The 17,179-nt window shown below is 35.3% G+C and overlaps 1 protein-coding gene across 3 annotated transcripts in view; it reads left to right on the top strand.

The window, feature by feature from the left end:
- Positions 1-12,794: 12,794 nt before the first annotated feature.
- Positions 12,795-17,179, top strand: part of LOC106868012 (dual specificity mitogen-activated protein kinase kinase 7) — an 83,357-nt gene continuing 78,972 nt past the window's right edge. For 2 of the 3 annotated variants that reach the window (XM_052970142.2, XM_052970148.2), the window contains exon 1: positions 12,799-12,990. In XM_052970142.2, the coding sequence (XP_052826102.1) occupies positions 12,858-12,990 (133 nt within the window). In that variant the 5' untranslated portion in view covers positions 12,799-12,857. Of the gene's footprint in view, positions 12,991-17,179 lie in introns of all 3 variants that reach the window. The other variant, XM_052970138.2, reaches the window with a different exon arrangement.

The following is a 17,179-nucleotide window of genomic DNA, read 5'->3' on the forward strand; positions in this document are numbered from 1 at the left end:
GATATCATAATTATAGTTAAGCTGGAAGGAAGGAGAGAATTAGTATACGATATCCTTTAATGTGAATATATTTTGATTTTCTTGTCACCAGTATAACGAAGATATACTTTGGTTGAGTTGAAAGATGGAAGAACAAAAAGTTCATACAAAGTTCTAAATACAAAATAATTATTTATCATTAACAAAACAATGTGTCATTACTACAAACCACAGAGCAGAGAACCTTATTTCTCACAAACCTCTTTATTATGTTGATGTAGATTTCCACAAGAGAGCTTAATTCAATTTTGTTGTCCCAAATAATAATATCAGATTGGCTATTTTTAAATAGTTTAGCATCATTATATCTTAAGTTGTATATTATCTGTTTTGATGTGTTCATCTTTATTTTTTAAGCCATTTTGTTTTTAATTTTATTTCAGTTTAGTAGTATAATCACAAGGAAGAGTTGTATCTATGATGCTTGCAGTCCATCTAAGATGGGTGAAATTGATGCAGCTGTATCCCTTTGCCTATCCAAAGCATTTTCATAGGTCTCTCTTAAATGTCCATGCTTGTTTTTGGACTTATAGTGAGCCCTTGTTTCATATTTATGAGAAATATAAAGCTTTCCTTTCATAAGACACAAGTTACTCTGGTGTTGAAAAAAATTGGGAATGTATAGCATATATGATGCATGGATGCCAAGGAAATATGTCCCATGTATCATAAGAAATTGATATACAGGAGAGGCAGTATCTATTAGTAAATATCAGCAGAAAATACTTTGACATGGAAAAAATTTCAGAGAAATGACATTCTGAGGAAGACATATTGGCCAGTGGGTGGTCGTTTATTAACAGAATATAAGGGAAAAAGACATGCAGTAAAAAATCAAACAATATTACTCACTGTGTTATAAAGAAAACACATCTATGTATTTATTAATAAGACCTCATGGTATCTTTATATTTGTTAGATGTCGTAATATCTGAAGATCTTTTATGGTGACCATTTACGTGCCACAGAGTCAAAATACTTCCTAATAATGTTTTCCTCTTTAAGGCCAGAAACTACTTCTGAATAGTTGTTGACTTTTAAGAAAAACTGTTATTCGCATTTTGTTTATTTCTTCAACCCTCTCTTTGTTCTGTGTATCACATGTGATAAACACAATTTATTTCCCTGGTGTCAATGCATCATATATGATACACATTGCCAATTTTTTCTTTCAACCAGCAGAGTAACTCGGAACTTATGAAAGGAAAGCATTTTATTACTCATATCATATGAAACAAGGGCTAACTAAAGGTCAGACAAGAAGCATGGACATTTAGGACAAACTTATGAAAATACTTTTGACAAGCAAAGGCTTGTTCAAAACTATCACTGCATTTTTGTGCCCTCCTCACTAATGCAATTCTATTGCAGCTGTTGAAAATTGGTTAGAAGCAAATTTTTATAATCCTTTTAGGAGAATGAAGTTTCTTTCTCTCAGTTCCCTTTTTCACTCTTTACTCTTTTACTTGTTTCAGTCATTTGACTGCGGCCATGCTGGAGCACCGCCTTTAGTCGAGCAAATCGACCCCAGGACTTATTCTTTGGAAGCCTAGTACTTATTCTATCGATCTCATTTGCCGAACTTCTAAGTTACGGGGACGTAAACACACCAGCATCGGTTGTCAAGCGATGTTGGGGGGACAAACACAGACACACAAACACACATATATACATATATACGACGGGCTTCTTTAAGTTTCCGTCTACCAAATCCACTCACAAGGCTTTGGTCAGCCCGAGGCTATAGTAGAAGACACTTGCTCAAGATGCCACACAGTGGGACTGAACCCAGAACCATGTGGCTGGTAAGCAAGCTTCTTACCACTCAGCCACATGCTGTGGGCCCAACGATATTGTTGTTGTTTGAACTTTTGACACACAGGCCTTTAGTCATTTTCATATGACATTCTATTTTATCCCTCTCTGTTTGTTAATCTCATTCATTTTTTTTTTTATGTATATAAATATGTATATACATAGTACCCATTTGGAGATGTATATAAATAGTATCCATTTGGAGATGTCATTGGTTATGTGTATATAAATTGTCTCAAAATTTGTTTGAAATACCTGCTTACAATACAAATTTATCAACATTAGATTTTTGTGTGTCCTTGAATAGTTAAAATAGCTGTTCCATGATAAAATGCTTAAATTTCAAGACATGGTCATCAAGTCTCTTACCAAACTAGTTAGTTGACCTGAGACCATGTGTTGACCTGATATACATATATAGACACAAGTAAAGCTTTATGGTAAGGAGTTTGTTTCCTAACCACATGATTTCAGGTTCATTTCCATTGCATAGCATCTTAGGCAAGTATTTTCTATTACAACCTCAGGCCAACCAAAGTCCTGTGAGTGGATTTGGTGCTTGAAACTGAAAGAAACTTCTCTCTCTCTCTCTCTCTCTCACACACACACACACACTCGTCTGTTTGTGTTTTACTGTTTCCTTAGCTTGACATTGCATGATAGTTGTAATCAAGTGTCACCATAATGCAAACAGTGTCCTTTATTTCTAATATTCTTTGAAAACATGTCTGATCATGGAGAAATATTACCTTATTTGGAAATAGGCATGTGTTGGCAAAAGAAAAGGCATCTGGCTGTAGAATATCCGTCTCAACAAACTCTATCCAACCCATGTAAGCATGTGACAGAGGACATTAAAAAAACAAAGTAAAATAATGTTAGACATGTGTATGAACATAGATATATACAGTCATATTAGACATGTTCATGTATGTTTGGACATTGAAAGATATACATTGAGTAATTGTATCAAGAGGAAAATTTGCCTTATAGACAATGTGTTGTATCGCATGTTCAACATACGATATAACGGGATAATAATAACGTTCTCGTAAATCGTTCTACTCAAGATACTGTTAATAACCCTTGACAATACACAACTCTCGGCTTTACTCTGCTCTGAAGGCTCCCTGTGTATGTCCATTTATATTGTGGCACAGTCCATTAGGAGCCAACCAATAGGGCTGTTCTACTTCCACACAACACCTCTCCCTTTTGAGATTGGCTTTGTCCTTTTTTTATTTAATTATTCTTTATTTTTATCAATTTTATTCCTTTGGTGAGAAACTGGCATATCTCTTTCCCTTGGCATTAATTTCCATCATTTCTGTAGGTTTTCTTTTCCTGTTCGACCTACTTGTCGGTTCTGCTACCACTTGTGGTTCTGGGACCTCGAACATGTCATACCAAATATCCATTGACTCATCTTGCCTTTCTTGATTTTTGGTACATCTTTTCTTTAATTGGTTAAAATACCTTTTATGTTCATATTTTAGTCCTTTTACCATGTACATCACATTACCCAGACGTCCAGTTATATTACCTTGTTCCCAGTCCTGTTTTCTGTTTTTATATATTTTAAAATACACTTCGTCACCTGTGTTAAAAAATTTTGTATTTTCCCTTTCCTACTTGGCAACAATTTGTCAAACACAATGAATCTTCCTGAAGAACATTAAATCTGCAGGTGACCTACCTGACTCTGCATTTGGATTTGATGTTATTCTGTACACTTGTAAGGACTCTATCATATTTCTATCTTCAAGGGCTTCCTGTCTGGTCTTTCTTAAGGCTCTCTTGAATGTGTCAGTGAATCTTTTCACTGACCCATTTGACCTTGGATGGTATGACAGTGTTAACACATACTTCATCTGAATCAACTTACAGAATCTTTTAAACTCCTTCACCGTGAATTGTGTGCCATTATCTGACACGATCATATCTGGCACTCCATAACATGCAAACAATTCTTCCAAGAAGTCAATAGTCACATTTGTGGTTGGCCTTGAACATTTACACACTTCAGGTCATATAGAATAGCTATCCACCATGATGATATAATAAGAGCCATTTATTGGTCCTGCGAAATCCACATACAGTCTAGACCATGCTGAATCCGTTTTTGCCCATGGTTGTATCTGCACTGGGGGCGCCTTTGCTGTCATAGTGACTCCTCTACATTGTTTTACCAGTCTCTCAATTTGCTTGTCCATATTCAGCCAATACATGAAAATCCTCATGAGGCTTTTCATCTACGCAATCCCCGGATGTCCTACATAGAAGTCTTTCAATATTGTTTCACAGTGCTTCAGGTTTTACCACCCTTTGTGCATATAATAATACATCATCACGTGCTGAATAATGCCTTGAACCTGCATTCTGCTCATTTATATTATTTTTCGTGTTACTTTCCAACAATATTTTTTTAATCTTGTTTATGAACATATCTTTTTCCAATTTCAATTTAATTTCTTCCAGTGTCACTGGCAAATCACGCACTACATTGCACAAAATGTTCTTCAGTTCCATTTCTAGTTTTAACGATGCAATCACTGTGTCTTCAAAAGGTTCCTTATATTTTGGGATTAGCCTAGACAACCCATCTGTGTGTCCCATTTTCTTTGATGGCAAAAATTCCATTTAAAACTCATAGTTCAAGTCTCCCAGTGCTGTAAGCAGTTTGCTGAGTGCATAGGGATACCCTTTTTCGAACTGAAAATAGACAGTAACAACCAGTGATCAGTTTGTGGTGTAAACTTCCTACCATGTAGGTATTTATGGAATTTCTTTACTGTGAAGATTAATGATAAAGCCTCCTTTTCGATCTGGCTGTAGTTTTTTTCTGCTATTAAGAGAACTCTTGATGCATGTGCAATAGCTTTGATTCTACCATCATTAAATTTATGCAATATCACCACTCCTATATCATATTCACTGGCATCCAATGCCACAATTATTTTCAGATTTGGGTCGAAATGAGTTAATGATAACTCGGATGTCAACCTCTTTTTTAATTCCTCAAATGATTTCTGACATTCATTTGTCCAGTCCCATTTCATATCTTTCTTTAACAAATTATTCAACGGAGCTCTTAGTTCATACATTTAGGTATGTACAGCTGGTAATAACTTACCAGACCTAAAAATCCTTTTAGGCAGTGCCCCAGCATGACTACAGTCCAGTGAATGAAGTAAAAAAAGATAATAAAAAGAAAAATATTAATGTTACTGATAAATTTTATCAAAGCAAGGGAAACAATTTCAACAATTATAGGCGCAGGAGTGGCTGTGTGGTAAGTAGCTTGCTTACCAACCACATGGTTCCGGGTTCATTCCCACTGCGTGGCACCTTGGGCAAGTGTCTTCTACTATAGCCTCGGGCCGACCAAAGCCTTGTGAGTAGATTTGGTAGACGGAAACTGAAAGAAGCCTGTCGTATATCTTAATATATAAATCTGAAGTTGTGTGTCTGTGTGAAGCCTTTTTGAATGTTTATAGAAATCCACATTTTCCACTTTTTCGTAAAAAAATTTACATCAATGGAATTTTCTTGATCTGAATTTTCCAGTGCAGTAATTAGATTTTTAAAATTCCGTTTACTTTGTGTGATTTAAGGGAGATTTGGCTGTCATTTCTAGCAACATTTATATTCCTTCCCTTCTACCTGTACAGGCGTTGTTATAGGGAGTAAGAGTAAAAGAGGGAGAGGGAGAGAGAGAGAAAGTGATACATACAAAGTCATAGATTAACTTGGTTACATTTTACACTCTTACTTCTTCTTCCTCTCTCTAATATAACACCTTTCCTCTACTTCTAACATATTTTTCATAACATAGAAACGTAAAAACACACACGACCACACATACGTGATCTGTGACAACAACATACACAATTCAACATTATAGATATAAGATTTAGTTTCTGTGTTTCTTATATAAACACGTGCACGCATTGCTATTTTATAATTGTCTTCCGTTCTCTCTTTCTCTCTCTTCATTGCTACCATCTCTATTCCTTTCTCCCCCCCTCTCTCTTCCTCTTCTCTCTCACAAAACATTCACTACAATATAACTCATGTTCGTCAATGTTTGGTAAATATACCACGATTTTCACTAGGGTGTTAGGGTTAGGGTTTAGGGTTAGGATTAGGGTTAGTGTTACGGTTAGGTTTAGGGTTTTAGGGTTAGGGTTGGGTAATCGTGCGGGTGTTAATCTGAAAAATTACAGATATGTGAAAAGTACCGACCCTGCCATCTATTATAACTTTTGTTGTTCTGTTTAATATATACATAGATTATGCCTCCAAAGAAGAGAGTTTGCTGGGGAAAGAAAGCAACCAGTTTAAAATGACAGCAACAGACTGCAGCAATTCACCACATTCCACAAGCTACTTTGAACATAATGCAAAATGGTGCATCAACATCTGCCTAATCTGATAGAGTTCTGGCAAAACTGTGTAGCAACAGATCTCCAGCAATTGCTTCATCAGAAATTGCCATCCTACCTCCTACTAAAAGGGATTACCCTGCTATATATATAATCAGGGCAGTGCAAAAAGTTGTTTTGCACAAGCATTTCTACAGCCAATTAGACGGATGAAATTTACGTACGCTTAATAATGTGACGCCTTCAGACTTTCCCTATTAATTTCATTGTCTTTTGAATTATGAACATATTTACATCATAAGGGTTTTTTCGTTGTAAGGCTTTCTTTTTTAGTTGATTTTCACCTAGCAAGACTTATCGTAGAAGGCGTAATAAGTCACACCGGGACAAGGTCGGGTTATACTGCTAGTATGTATATATATATATGTATGTGTGTTTCTGTGTCTGTGTTTGTTCCCCCACCGTCGCTTGACAACCGATGGTGGTGTGTTTACGTCCCCGTAACTTAGCGGTTCGGCAAAAAGAGACCGATAGAATAAGTACTAGGCATCCAAAGAATAAGTCCTGGGGTCGATTTACTCGACTAAAGGTGGTGCTCCAGCATGGCCACAGTCAAATGACTGAAACAAGTAAAAGAGTAAAAGAATTCCATACATATTTTGGCCTTATTAAGCCGCTTCAGAAAAGCAGATAATGAAAAATATTCAAACTAGGTAATTTGAAAACATGATAAGGAAAATTTTCCCAGGGATGCCTTTTATAGGATTAACTTTCTTAAAGTAGTGAGTAAAAAAAGGACAAAAAAAAAAAATCAATTAAAATTACACTTGAAATTAAAAGAAAATTCATTAGTGTTAATGGTAACTCTTATCAAAACAAGGAAGACAAGGCATAAATTCAAACTGATTAAAAGCTGAAGTGGTGATACACTACAGATGATGATATAACTGGGGCAATAAAACTCAGCTTGCTTACGAACCACATCGTTCTGGGTTCAGTTCCACTGCGTGACACCTTGGACAAGTGTCTTCTACTATAGCCTCAGGCCGACCAAAGCCTTGTGAGTGGATTTGGTAGATGGAAACTGAAAGAAGGCTGTCATATATATGTATGTATATATGTGTGTTTGTATATATGTTTGTGTGTCTGTGTTTGTCCCCCTAACATCGCTTGACAACAGATGCCGGTGTGTTTACATCCTCGTAACTTAGCAGTTTGGCAAAAGAGACCAATAGAATAAGTACTAGGCTTACAGAGAATAAGTCTTGGGGTCGATTTGCTTGCCTAAAGGCGGTGCTCCAGCATGGCTACAGTCAAATGACTGAAACAAGTAAAAGAGTAAAAGAGTAAGAGAAATGTTTCTACAAATTTCATTGTGGAAATATACATATTTAGATATTTATAAGATTATTTGCAGAAAAGATATTATATTTGATTGGGTAGGTTGTGAATTAAGATTGATTTATTTAATTTCTTGTACAGTTTGTAATTTTTAGCATAAGAATACGAGGGGGTGCTGAAAAATTCCTGGCTTTAAGGGAATCATAAAAGTCTGGTTGGAGGCCCAACTTTCCGAGTTCTTTTACAGGGCTTAGAAAGACTGAAGGACTGCTGCAATAAGTGTGTGAATCAGAGAGTGGAACATGTTCAATTAAATCATAATTAACTGATCCTCCTGTATTTTCTTTAACCAGAAGCCAGGAACTTTTCAGCATCCCTTGCACAAGAAGAGATAAAAAAAAATTTATACGTTTTTAAATAATAGTTTGTATTGACCATAATTTATATTAATTAATATTCCTGAATTCATTTATTTAATTTTAAGTTGACATAGATTAGAATTAATATTGTTTTCATTAATAAGATTCTTTTCATTGTTAAATGTCATTGAAATAGGAATTTATTCACTTCATTTACACTGTGTTGAAAATTTAGATAATTTAATAATTACATATAAAACATGTATGTATATGATATATAAATAATACAAAACCACATTAAAATACAAATCCACAACTGAAGAAAACACAAAAAGAAACTGATGTTGACAGGTCTGCAAAGAATGGGAAAGAATTGGTAGCAAAGAATCATATCAGAAAGCTAAAAGGGAAACCAGATGTCAAGTCTATCGAGATAGGGCAGAAGCAGAAAGGAAGAGGTTTGCCAATGTCTTACAATGTGAAGATCAGAGACTTGAGGTGTTCTGGATTGCTAGACAGTGTATTAGAGACAATCAAGATATTGTGAGAGAGAAGTGTGCTTGGATTGATAATAGTATGCTTACACTTGATGATCTGGACAAGAAAGAGATGTGGAAAAGTTACCATGCAAGGCTATTGAATATGAAGAATGGGGCAAAGGGAGTCTCTCATGTGAACCCAACAGATGGACTAGTTATTCTAGCAAATGGCAGTATGGTAGATAAGGCAATTAAAGATATGAAAATAGGGAAAGCCCCTGGCTTATCTGGAGTCACTGCTGAGATGTTCAAAATATCTGGTAAGGCAGGATATGGGCTAGTCACCTGCATAGTTAATCAGGTTATTCAGAAAGGTATAATACTCAGTAATTGGTGTAGAAACATTATTGTTATCTGCTACAAGGGTAAGGGAGATATCTTAGACAGGAGTAATTATAGAAGCATCAAACTTCTGGACCAGATGATGAAAATATTGGAGAGAAATACAGCCCAATTAATTAGGAGCAGAATTAGAAACAACTGATAAAAGTATAAATTGTATTGTCTGTGCTTTCAGGTAATCATGTGATCTTTGGCATTAGTTGCTAATCATCATACATCAAGAGAGTCTATATAAAAGCTTTGTATACTGTCCTTGAAGTTTCTGACAATAACACATCAACATGCTATATAGAACTCACAAAGCATTCATTCTAAAGTCACCTGCTCAAGCACAACACCTAACTGCATCACCAGTACTTGGAAAATGTCATAGCTGATTTGAAATATATTTGGAAACCAATAGATAAAGGAAAAATCACCAGCATTACCTAGGCATTAATAGATAAGGTATCAGCAGAAGAATACATCAAAGTACAGTGACTTATCTTTTACAGAGAAACTTTATATCATTCATTCACTGCTCAAATCCTTAGTGTAAAAAATAAACTTATTTCAAGTTCCATAACATAACTTAAGTTCTTCATAAGAACATTAAAACAGAGCTTATTCAGACTTGATGAATAACAATTGACATCAATGGCCACATGTTTATATAAAAGAGTAGCAGATACAATTTAAACTGTTATCAATCACCACTTCTTGGTCTGCTGATGTTTGCTGTTGGCCAGAGGACCAATTGAGTTGAATCTTGGTTCAGATAGGGTGTTCCACAAAAATGTATACACATTTTAATAGCTAATAATTCAGTTTTCATTTCCTTTTAAATTTAACCTATCAGAAATAATGAAGAAAACCAGACTAAGCTTTGAGCAAAGGAAATTTATCTTAAAGTGTTACTGGAAATTTGGAAACACAGTCAAAGTGCAAAGATAGTTTAGGAGCTTGGTTGTGTGCCAGAGAGAAGTACTACCGATGTTCTCTTTCTAGTAAGAAAACCGTGGAAATAAGCTATTGTACTTGGCATTCATTGACCTGGAGAAAACTTTCAATAGGGTTCTTCACTCCATTATTTAGTGGTCTCTGAGGATGCTAGGAGTAGATAAGTGGCTTGTGAGAACCGTACAAGCAATGTACAGGGGTACTGGCAATAAGGTGAAAGTTAGTAACAAATATGCCAACAAATTTAGCATACAGGTAGGAATGCACCAGGGTTTGGTTCTCAGTCCCTGTCACCAACCATTCATCATAATCCTACAGGCTATAACAAAGTGATTTAAATCTGATTGTCACAGGGAACTATTATATGCAGGTGACTGTATTCTTATAGCAGAATCTGTGTTACAATCAGAAAAGATATTCCTGGTGTGGAATCAAAACCTGGAATCCAAAACCTTAAAATTAACTTAGCAAGACCAAAGTTTTTGTTGCAGGAAAACAAACCATATGTGCAAACTATGGACACACAAGAGGTGCAAGCAATGGACACACAAGAGGTGCAAGCAATGGACACACAAGAGGTGCAAGCAATGGGCACACAAGAGGTGCAGTGGAATAACAGGAAGGTCAATGGAAAAAGCAGACTTCATATGTCGCAAATGTGCAGGAGCAATAAACGCTAAGGACACATGGGAAATAGATTTTCTTAAGTGCCCAAGAGTTACCCTGGAGGTAGTAGATGGTCTTTGTTACTTAGGTCAGGGGTTTTCAAACTGTGGTTCGCGGACCACAGGGGGTCCGTGGACAGCAAATACTTTTTATGGGCAATTTGATTTTATATATGTTTTTTAATCGAAATCTTTTAATTGACAATAAACCTATTTGTTAAATACTGTTAAATAAATAAATGTAAAAATATGTTATTTTAAGCAAATATTTATGTATAAATTTCATAAGCGTTTATAAGGGGGTCCCTAAGGTAAAGCCTGAAATATAAAGGGGTCCGCAAGTCAGAAAGTTTAAAATCCCCTGACTTAGGTGATCTAATTTGCAGTCGAGGGGGATGTTCTGAAAGTATAGTTGCTAGAAAAATAACAGGATGGAGAAAGTTCAGAGAGCTATTACATCCATTAGTGACAAAAAGTCTTTCTCTCAGAGTGAAAGGAAGATTGTATGATGCTTATACACAGAAGACAATGCTACATGGTAGTGAGATGGGGGTCCTGAAAGCAGAGGAGATATGAAGACAAAAAAAACGAATAAAGCTAGTATTCTCTGTTGGATGTGCAACACCAAAATGTACAATAAAGTGAAAATGTATTGAGAAAAAACTGGGGATAAGAGGAATCAGATGTAGTGTGGTCATGCTGGAGTACCGCCACGTAGAGTTTTAGTCGAGCAAATCGACCCCAGGACTTATTTCTTAAGCATAGTACTTATTCTATCGGTCTCTTTTGCCGAACCGCTAAGACACGGGGACGTAACCACACCAGCACCGGTTGTGAAGCTGAGGGGGGCAAACATAGATATATACATATATACACAACGGACTTCATTCAGTTTCCAAATCCACTCACAAGGTTTAGGTCGGCCCGAGGCTACAATAGAAGAACTTAACTGTAAGTTCAGTTTCTTGGTGGGGAGGTTATCTTTTTTAATATTTAGGAACATCTAGGTGACTGCTCAGATTACCATTCAAAAAGAATTCGTACTGTCTTGGCAATTACTATCTAGGAATAAATGAAGGAGGGGACTGAACTCGGAACCTTGTGGTTCAGACGCAAGCTTCTTACCACAGAGCCACGTACATACACACACACATATTTATGTTTGTATGCATGAATGCATGTGAAGGAGTTTATCCATAACAACAGTTTCGTATTTCTGTTGTAAATAAGTGTCATTACAATCTCTTTTCCATTATTCTTTCAAGCTAGTAATCATTTTCTCTCTTGACCAAACTTTATTTAGGAAAATTAAATTTCACGTGTAGTTTATCTTCTCCATCCAAGTATAGGAACAAAGTTTAATACCAGCGTATCATCAAAATGTATATATTTCAAGGATGGGATGATGTAAAATTGAAATACATAGAAAATTTGTTCAAAATTATATTTGAAGTAATTGGGAAATTTACAAGGATTAATGAAGCTGCTGTTTGAAGAAAAAATATGAAGAAACAGTGGCTTTCAGGGCAGATATTTATGAGGAAATGTATAATAAAACACTAATTCAATCATTCGCTTCAACTAAGAATTGAAATCGTGTCATGGACATATATTTTTTACCAATGACCCCCACAAGTAATTGAACTAAGCTTTCAATCCTTAATCAATATTAACCAATAGTAACCTCATTCATTTATTCCTAGATAGTAATTGCCAAGACAGTACAAATTCTTTTTGAATGGTAATCTGAGCAGTCACTAGGTGTTCCTAAATATTAAAAAAGATAACCTTCCCACCAAGAAAGTGAACTTACAGTTAAGTTTCTGGGGTACACTCATCCAATCACTTTTAAACAGTAACGTTACTGATTTACAACTCAATTTCGACAACTTTGTTCCATGATCTCAATTCCGAAGGTTTAGGGGCTTAAAAATTACTTCGAGTTCAGCCCTTCCTTCCTATCAAATACAAATATCTAAAATTTCACACAAAAACATAATTAAAACCGATGTATCGTAAAAAAACAAAACAACAACTTTACAATAAGCTACTTTTTAATTGATTAAAATTTAACTCTCTCAATGGATCGAAATGTCAAACCTTTGTGTGTTTATTTATAAGTCCCTTTAATCCATCTAGAAAAGCATTTAGATTTCAGAGACACTTGTTCACTCCTCTTTCCTCACTTGTATATAAACAACAACAAACTATTTGGTTGAATGTTGAGAAATTAATTTGATTTCTTTTTTGATTCTGAATCAGATTTTAAAAAATAGATATACGATTTTCATGTCATTCAGATATAAAATTTCGTATGTCTTAAAAAAAACATGATAAAAATTAAGAATTATTTGCGTTTAGTTACTACTTTAATCGGTGTCTGTGAATGTCTCGCTATATTTGTATGCTACGGTCATGTGACCGCGCTTCAAGATGTCCACTTCAATACAAAACAAGCTTAACCAACTGGAGCGGAGATTGATAGAGGAAAATACTTCCCGGGAAAGGGATCGAGCGAGGAATTTTGACACCGGCTCTTCCTCCGGTCCTCGGAGACCCAGTCGGCGTAAGTTTTATTGTTCGATTTTTGTTTATTTTAAAAATCACTGTGATTCTTATGAGTATAAACTGCACGGCACGGTACGAATGAGGTTTTTGGGGAAAAAAAACCATCCCCACCATCGCCACCTTCTATATAAGTCTCTATTAGCAGCAGCAGCAATTCTCTTCTGTTAATTCCCCTGCTGTTTATTTCTTTAGTTCTCTATCGATCATCAGCATCCCCTCCTCATAATAGTATTAATGAATTAATAATGATTATAGCCATAACCTGATGGGAAAATCTGTGTTAAGTTGGTCACAACTTCTTGGAAGTCTGTTAATGTGGTGAGACTTGTTAGAACTTCCACCACTTGCTTTGCTAATCTAATCTTTGTTTATTTGCGGACATTTTCCCCTTAATATTTGTTTAGCTTCAGACATCATTAACGTTCACTGAACACATTTGTTGATGTCTTAAATTTACATGCTGCCTTTTGTATTATTATTACTACTACTACTATTTTTTATTAAAAACCTTTTACTTCCTGGAAACATCGGTCGGTGATCCTGATGGTTCCCACTCTTTCGTTCACAGAACTCTTCGGCGATTTAAGCGGCCTCTGGGTTTTACCGTGCCAAATTGATGTGGGTGTGGACATACATTTATACACCAACACACTGGTCACCAAGTGAGGAATCGGTGTATTAACTATTGAAAATTATACTTTCCCCACGTTAATAATTAATGTTCGGGATGTAACGTAGGAAAAAATAACAAATAAAAATAAACAAACTATCTCTACCATTTCCCCTCACTAATATACAGACCTAGTAATTATATCGGAAAAGTTGGCTCCAATATTCTTTTGATCTATTTATAATATGAAGCTTAAAAAGAAATGGAAATTTAAGAAAAATTAAGTTAAAATGAATCTGAACTGTTGTAATTAATCAGCTTATCCTATTGTTTGTGAAGTATTTCTTTCTTTGTTACGAAAGAACTTTTTTTTAAGCTGTCCTCATTTTTTAAAAAATTGTTAGTTTCGAGTTGTTTTCAAATGAAATGTCATGTATGGTTTAGCAGAACCAAAGTTGAAAGAATGATCTGATTCCTCACATAGTAACCATATGTCTGGCTGTGTGTCTGAATGTGTGATCTTACCAAAATGTAAGTGACTGACCATTAATGATTTGCCTTATAGTTTATGCTACACAACTTGGAGACATTTGCTGTGATAGTGCCGTGGCCTTGATGTGGGAGGTTTATGTTTATCTTTTGTTTCTCTTCTCTCTTTTAGTTGTCTTTAAGTTTTTCTTTCTTTTCCTAATCTGTCCTCTTTATTTTATTATGTTTTGTTGTTGCTCTTGCACTGTGTGACTAGTTTAGTTGGCTTCAACGCGTATTTACAAATGGCGACTGCTCTACTCAAGGGAAGCGACTCTATCCCTCTAGTTTAATGTCCTCCCCTAGCATTATTTCGTACGGACTGTAGTCTAAACCATGCCTATCTTATATTATCTGATATATATATAAATAAATCTAGACTATTAATTATTATACAAGTAATCATATATATATATATATATATATATATATATATATATATATATATGAAAATGATTACTTGTATAATAATAAATAGTCTAGATTTTTTTCGCAGTTTGAATCTGTAAGTTGATTTTGAAAATCTCATCTTGTTAATCGTTGTGTCTGTAAAATCGTAACATTGGTAAAGTTTACTCATAGACCAGTGTTTATATTTTGAGTTTTATTTAGTTCAAGCTGACCAATATGAAGCTACTGTTCAATTCGTAAATTTACTTTCTCGGTCTGGTGTCATTTTATTGATAGTAATTTAAGAATGTTAGTTGTCCCGAATTTCGTTTAATTGTGAATCCGAAAGTTTAAAGACAAATTCCTGTTATCTGTTGTTTTAGTTTGTAATTACTTTTTTTTTTAAACTTTGGTACACTTCTCTAATACACATTTCGAGCTATTTTCGTTCTCTGTATCATGTGGTCATATTTTTGGCTTCATATTACTATTGTATTAATTGGTTGAACGAGCCTCTGTTAATTATATCTAATTAGATAATCTAAACGTTCCAATTCTGATCATGAAGATGATGTACCAGCATGGCCTTTAGCGGTGATAGTTAAAATAAACTAAAGAACATAAGTGTGCATCCATGGGAAGTTTGGTTTAAACTTTTAGCAGTTCACAAACAAACTGACTCAAACCCAACGTGTCTTCTTGTCATATTTTATATTAGAAAGTACAGAGCATCATGTTTTTTTTTTATAAATCATCGTCGTCGTTGTTAGAAAAGCTGGTAAGGGTTTGATGGGTTTCCTGAGGCAGTGTTTTACAGCTAGACGCCCTTCCAAAGGAACATAATAGAAATGGAAAATTCATTGTAAATGTTTGTTTGAACCTAAAAGTTCATAGGACTGATATAAAGCGTTTGATGGGACTTCAGTTCATCATGTATAATCATCATCGTTTAACGTCCGCTTTCCATGCTAGCATGGGTTGGACGATTTGACTGAGGACTGGTGAACCAGATGGCTACACCAGGCTCCAATCTGATTTGGTAGAGTTTCTACAGCTGGATGCCCTTCCTAACGCCAACCACTCTGAGAGTGTAGTGGGTGCTTTTACGTGTCACCGGCACGGAGGCCAGTCAGGAGGTACTTGAGTCAAATAATAAAGGAGGAGAGAGGTAGTTAACATTAAAGTAGTCTGGGATTATCCCAAGATTTGAAACTACATTACGTACAATTTTACTAGTAGGACATTTTGAAGGACAAGTGATTTTACCTATATTGGAGTAACTATCTCCTTTGTCACCAGTACAGTTTCCATAGAATGAGATTTATTAGATACTTATTCTGTAATATACCAAAGGCTTCTTGCTCTTGAGTACTTTGACAAAGACAGTGTCAATTATAAGAGCATTATAATCTTTGACCATGTTTGGAATGAATCTCTTAGTAAAGTTGCCCACTTATAGTTTTTCATCTGTGTCTCATGTTATGTATTGGAAGTTTCTATAAAATATTTTTGAATTGTAATCTCTCAAGTTTGGTGTATTCCAGGTTCAGCTATATATTCTATGCTCTTTCTTATGTATATCAGTAACTTGTTTGCTGTTATTTCTGATTACACACACACACACCTTTTTATATGATACCTCTCTTCACATCTTAAGCTTCTACATGCATATATCAGTCATCCATGTGTAACACAGAAAATTCACTCCACAACTGAGTAGTTTCTAGAGAGATTTCTAAATCCTTCAGTGGTAGGCAATCTTGTTTTCTTCAAAGTAATCAAGACAATTAAGGTAATAAGTTTTGCATTACTCCTCAAAGCTATCATGCCAGACATCAGTCTCTTTTGTAACCTCACATATAATAACATTGAAAAAATCAAATTCCAAAGATTAGGTTTCCAGAGCCAGGACTTAAGCATGGATCAGCTGTTGACTCTCTACAGTTCACATTAAAATACAACTCGTATATATGAGACTACTGCCACTAGCCACACTAACATAATAGACCACATATAAAGCAAAAACGATGTAACTGACTGGCAAAATTTCACTCGTAGATTCTGCAGTCACTAATTGATAGAATTACTTTTTTCTCCCTTTTCTGCTTCAACAGCTTCTGTTCCTCTGAACTTGGAAGTTTGATATCAACTTCATGCTGGGCCACTCACTGCACCAGCTTCTTGTAATCTTGATTCTTCAGATCTTGCATTAACCATTTGACCCTCTCAAAACTGCATGTTGTTTAACTTCTAGTTAATGGATAGCTTTGGTCAAAAGGGTTTGAGTTATGACTATCCCATCATTATTTTTTGCTCAGTGAATCTAGAGCTGTGTAATATTTCTTTAGTTACTTTTTCTATTCTGAGACTATAGGGTGTGGTTGAAGGAAATTTGAAAGCTATTTCTCTCAGTTGAATAACTGTATAGAGATTCCCATGTTAGTTTGTTTCATTCCCTTATTCTCCTCCCAGCAATAATCTACAGGAATTCAATTTGACTATTATCCTTGCCATGTGGAAAGGCCTGGAAAGGTAATGGGTTCTGCCTCTCCCCTCCTGACTAAACAGTAATATCTGCAAAAAAATATGTTTTATAAGCTAATGGGCAATTGGGAAAGTAGATATAGATGAGTTGTTTCTGAAATCTGTTCAGTCCTTA

Source organism: Octopus bimaculoides, chromosome 1 (genome assembly GCF_046866305.1).
Source record: "Octopus bimaculoides isolate indiv1 chromosome 1, ASM4686630v1, whole genome shotgun sequence".
Classification (NCBI taxonomy): domain Eukaryota; kingdom Metazoa; phylum Mollusca; class Cephalopoda; order Octopoda; family Octopodidae; genus Octopus; species Octopus bimaculoides.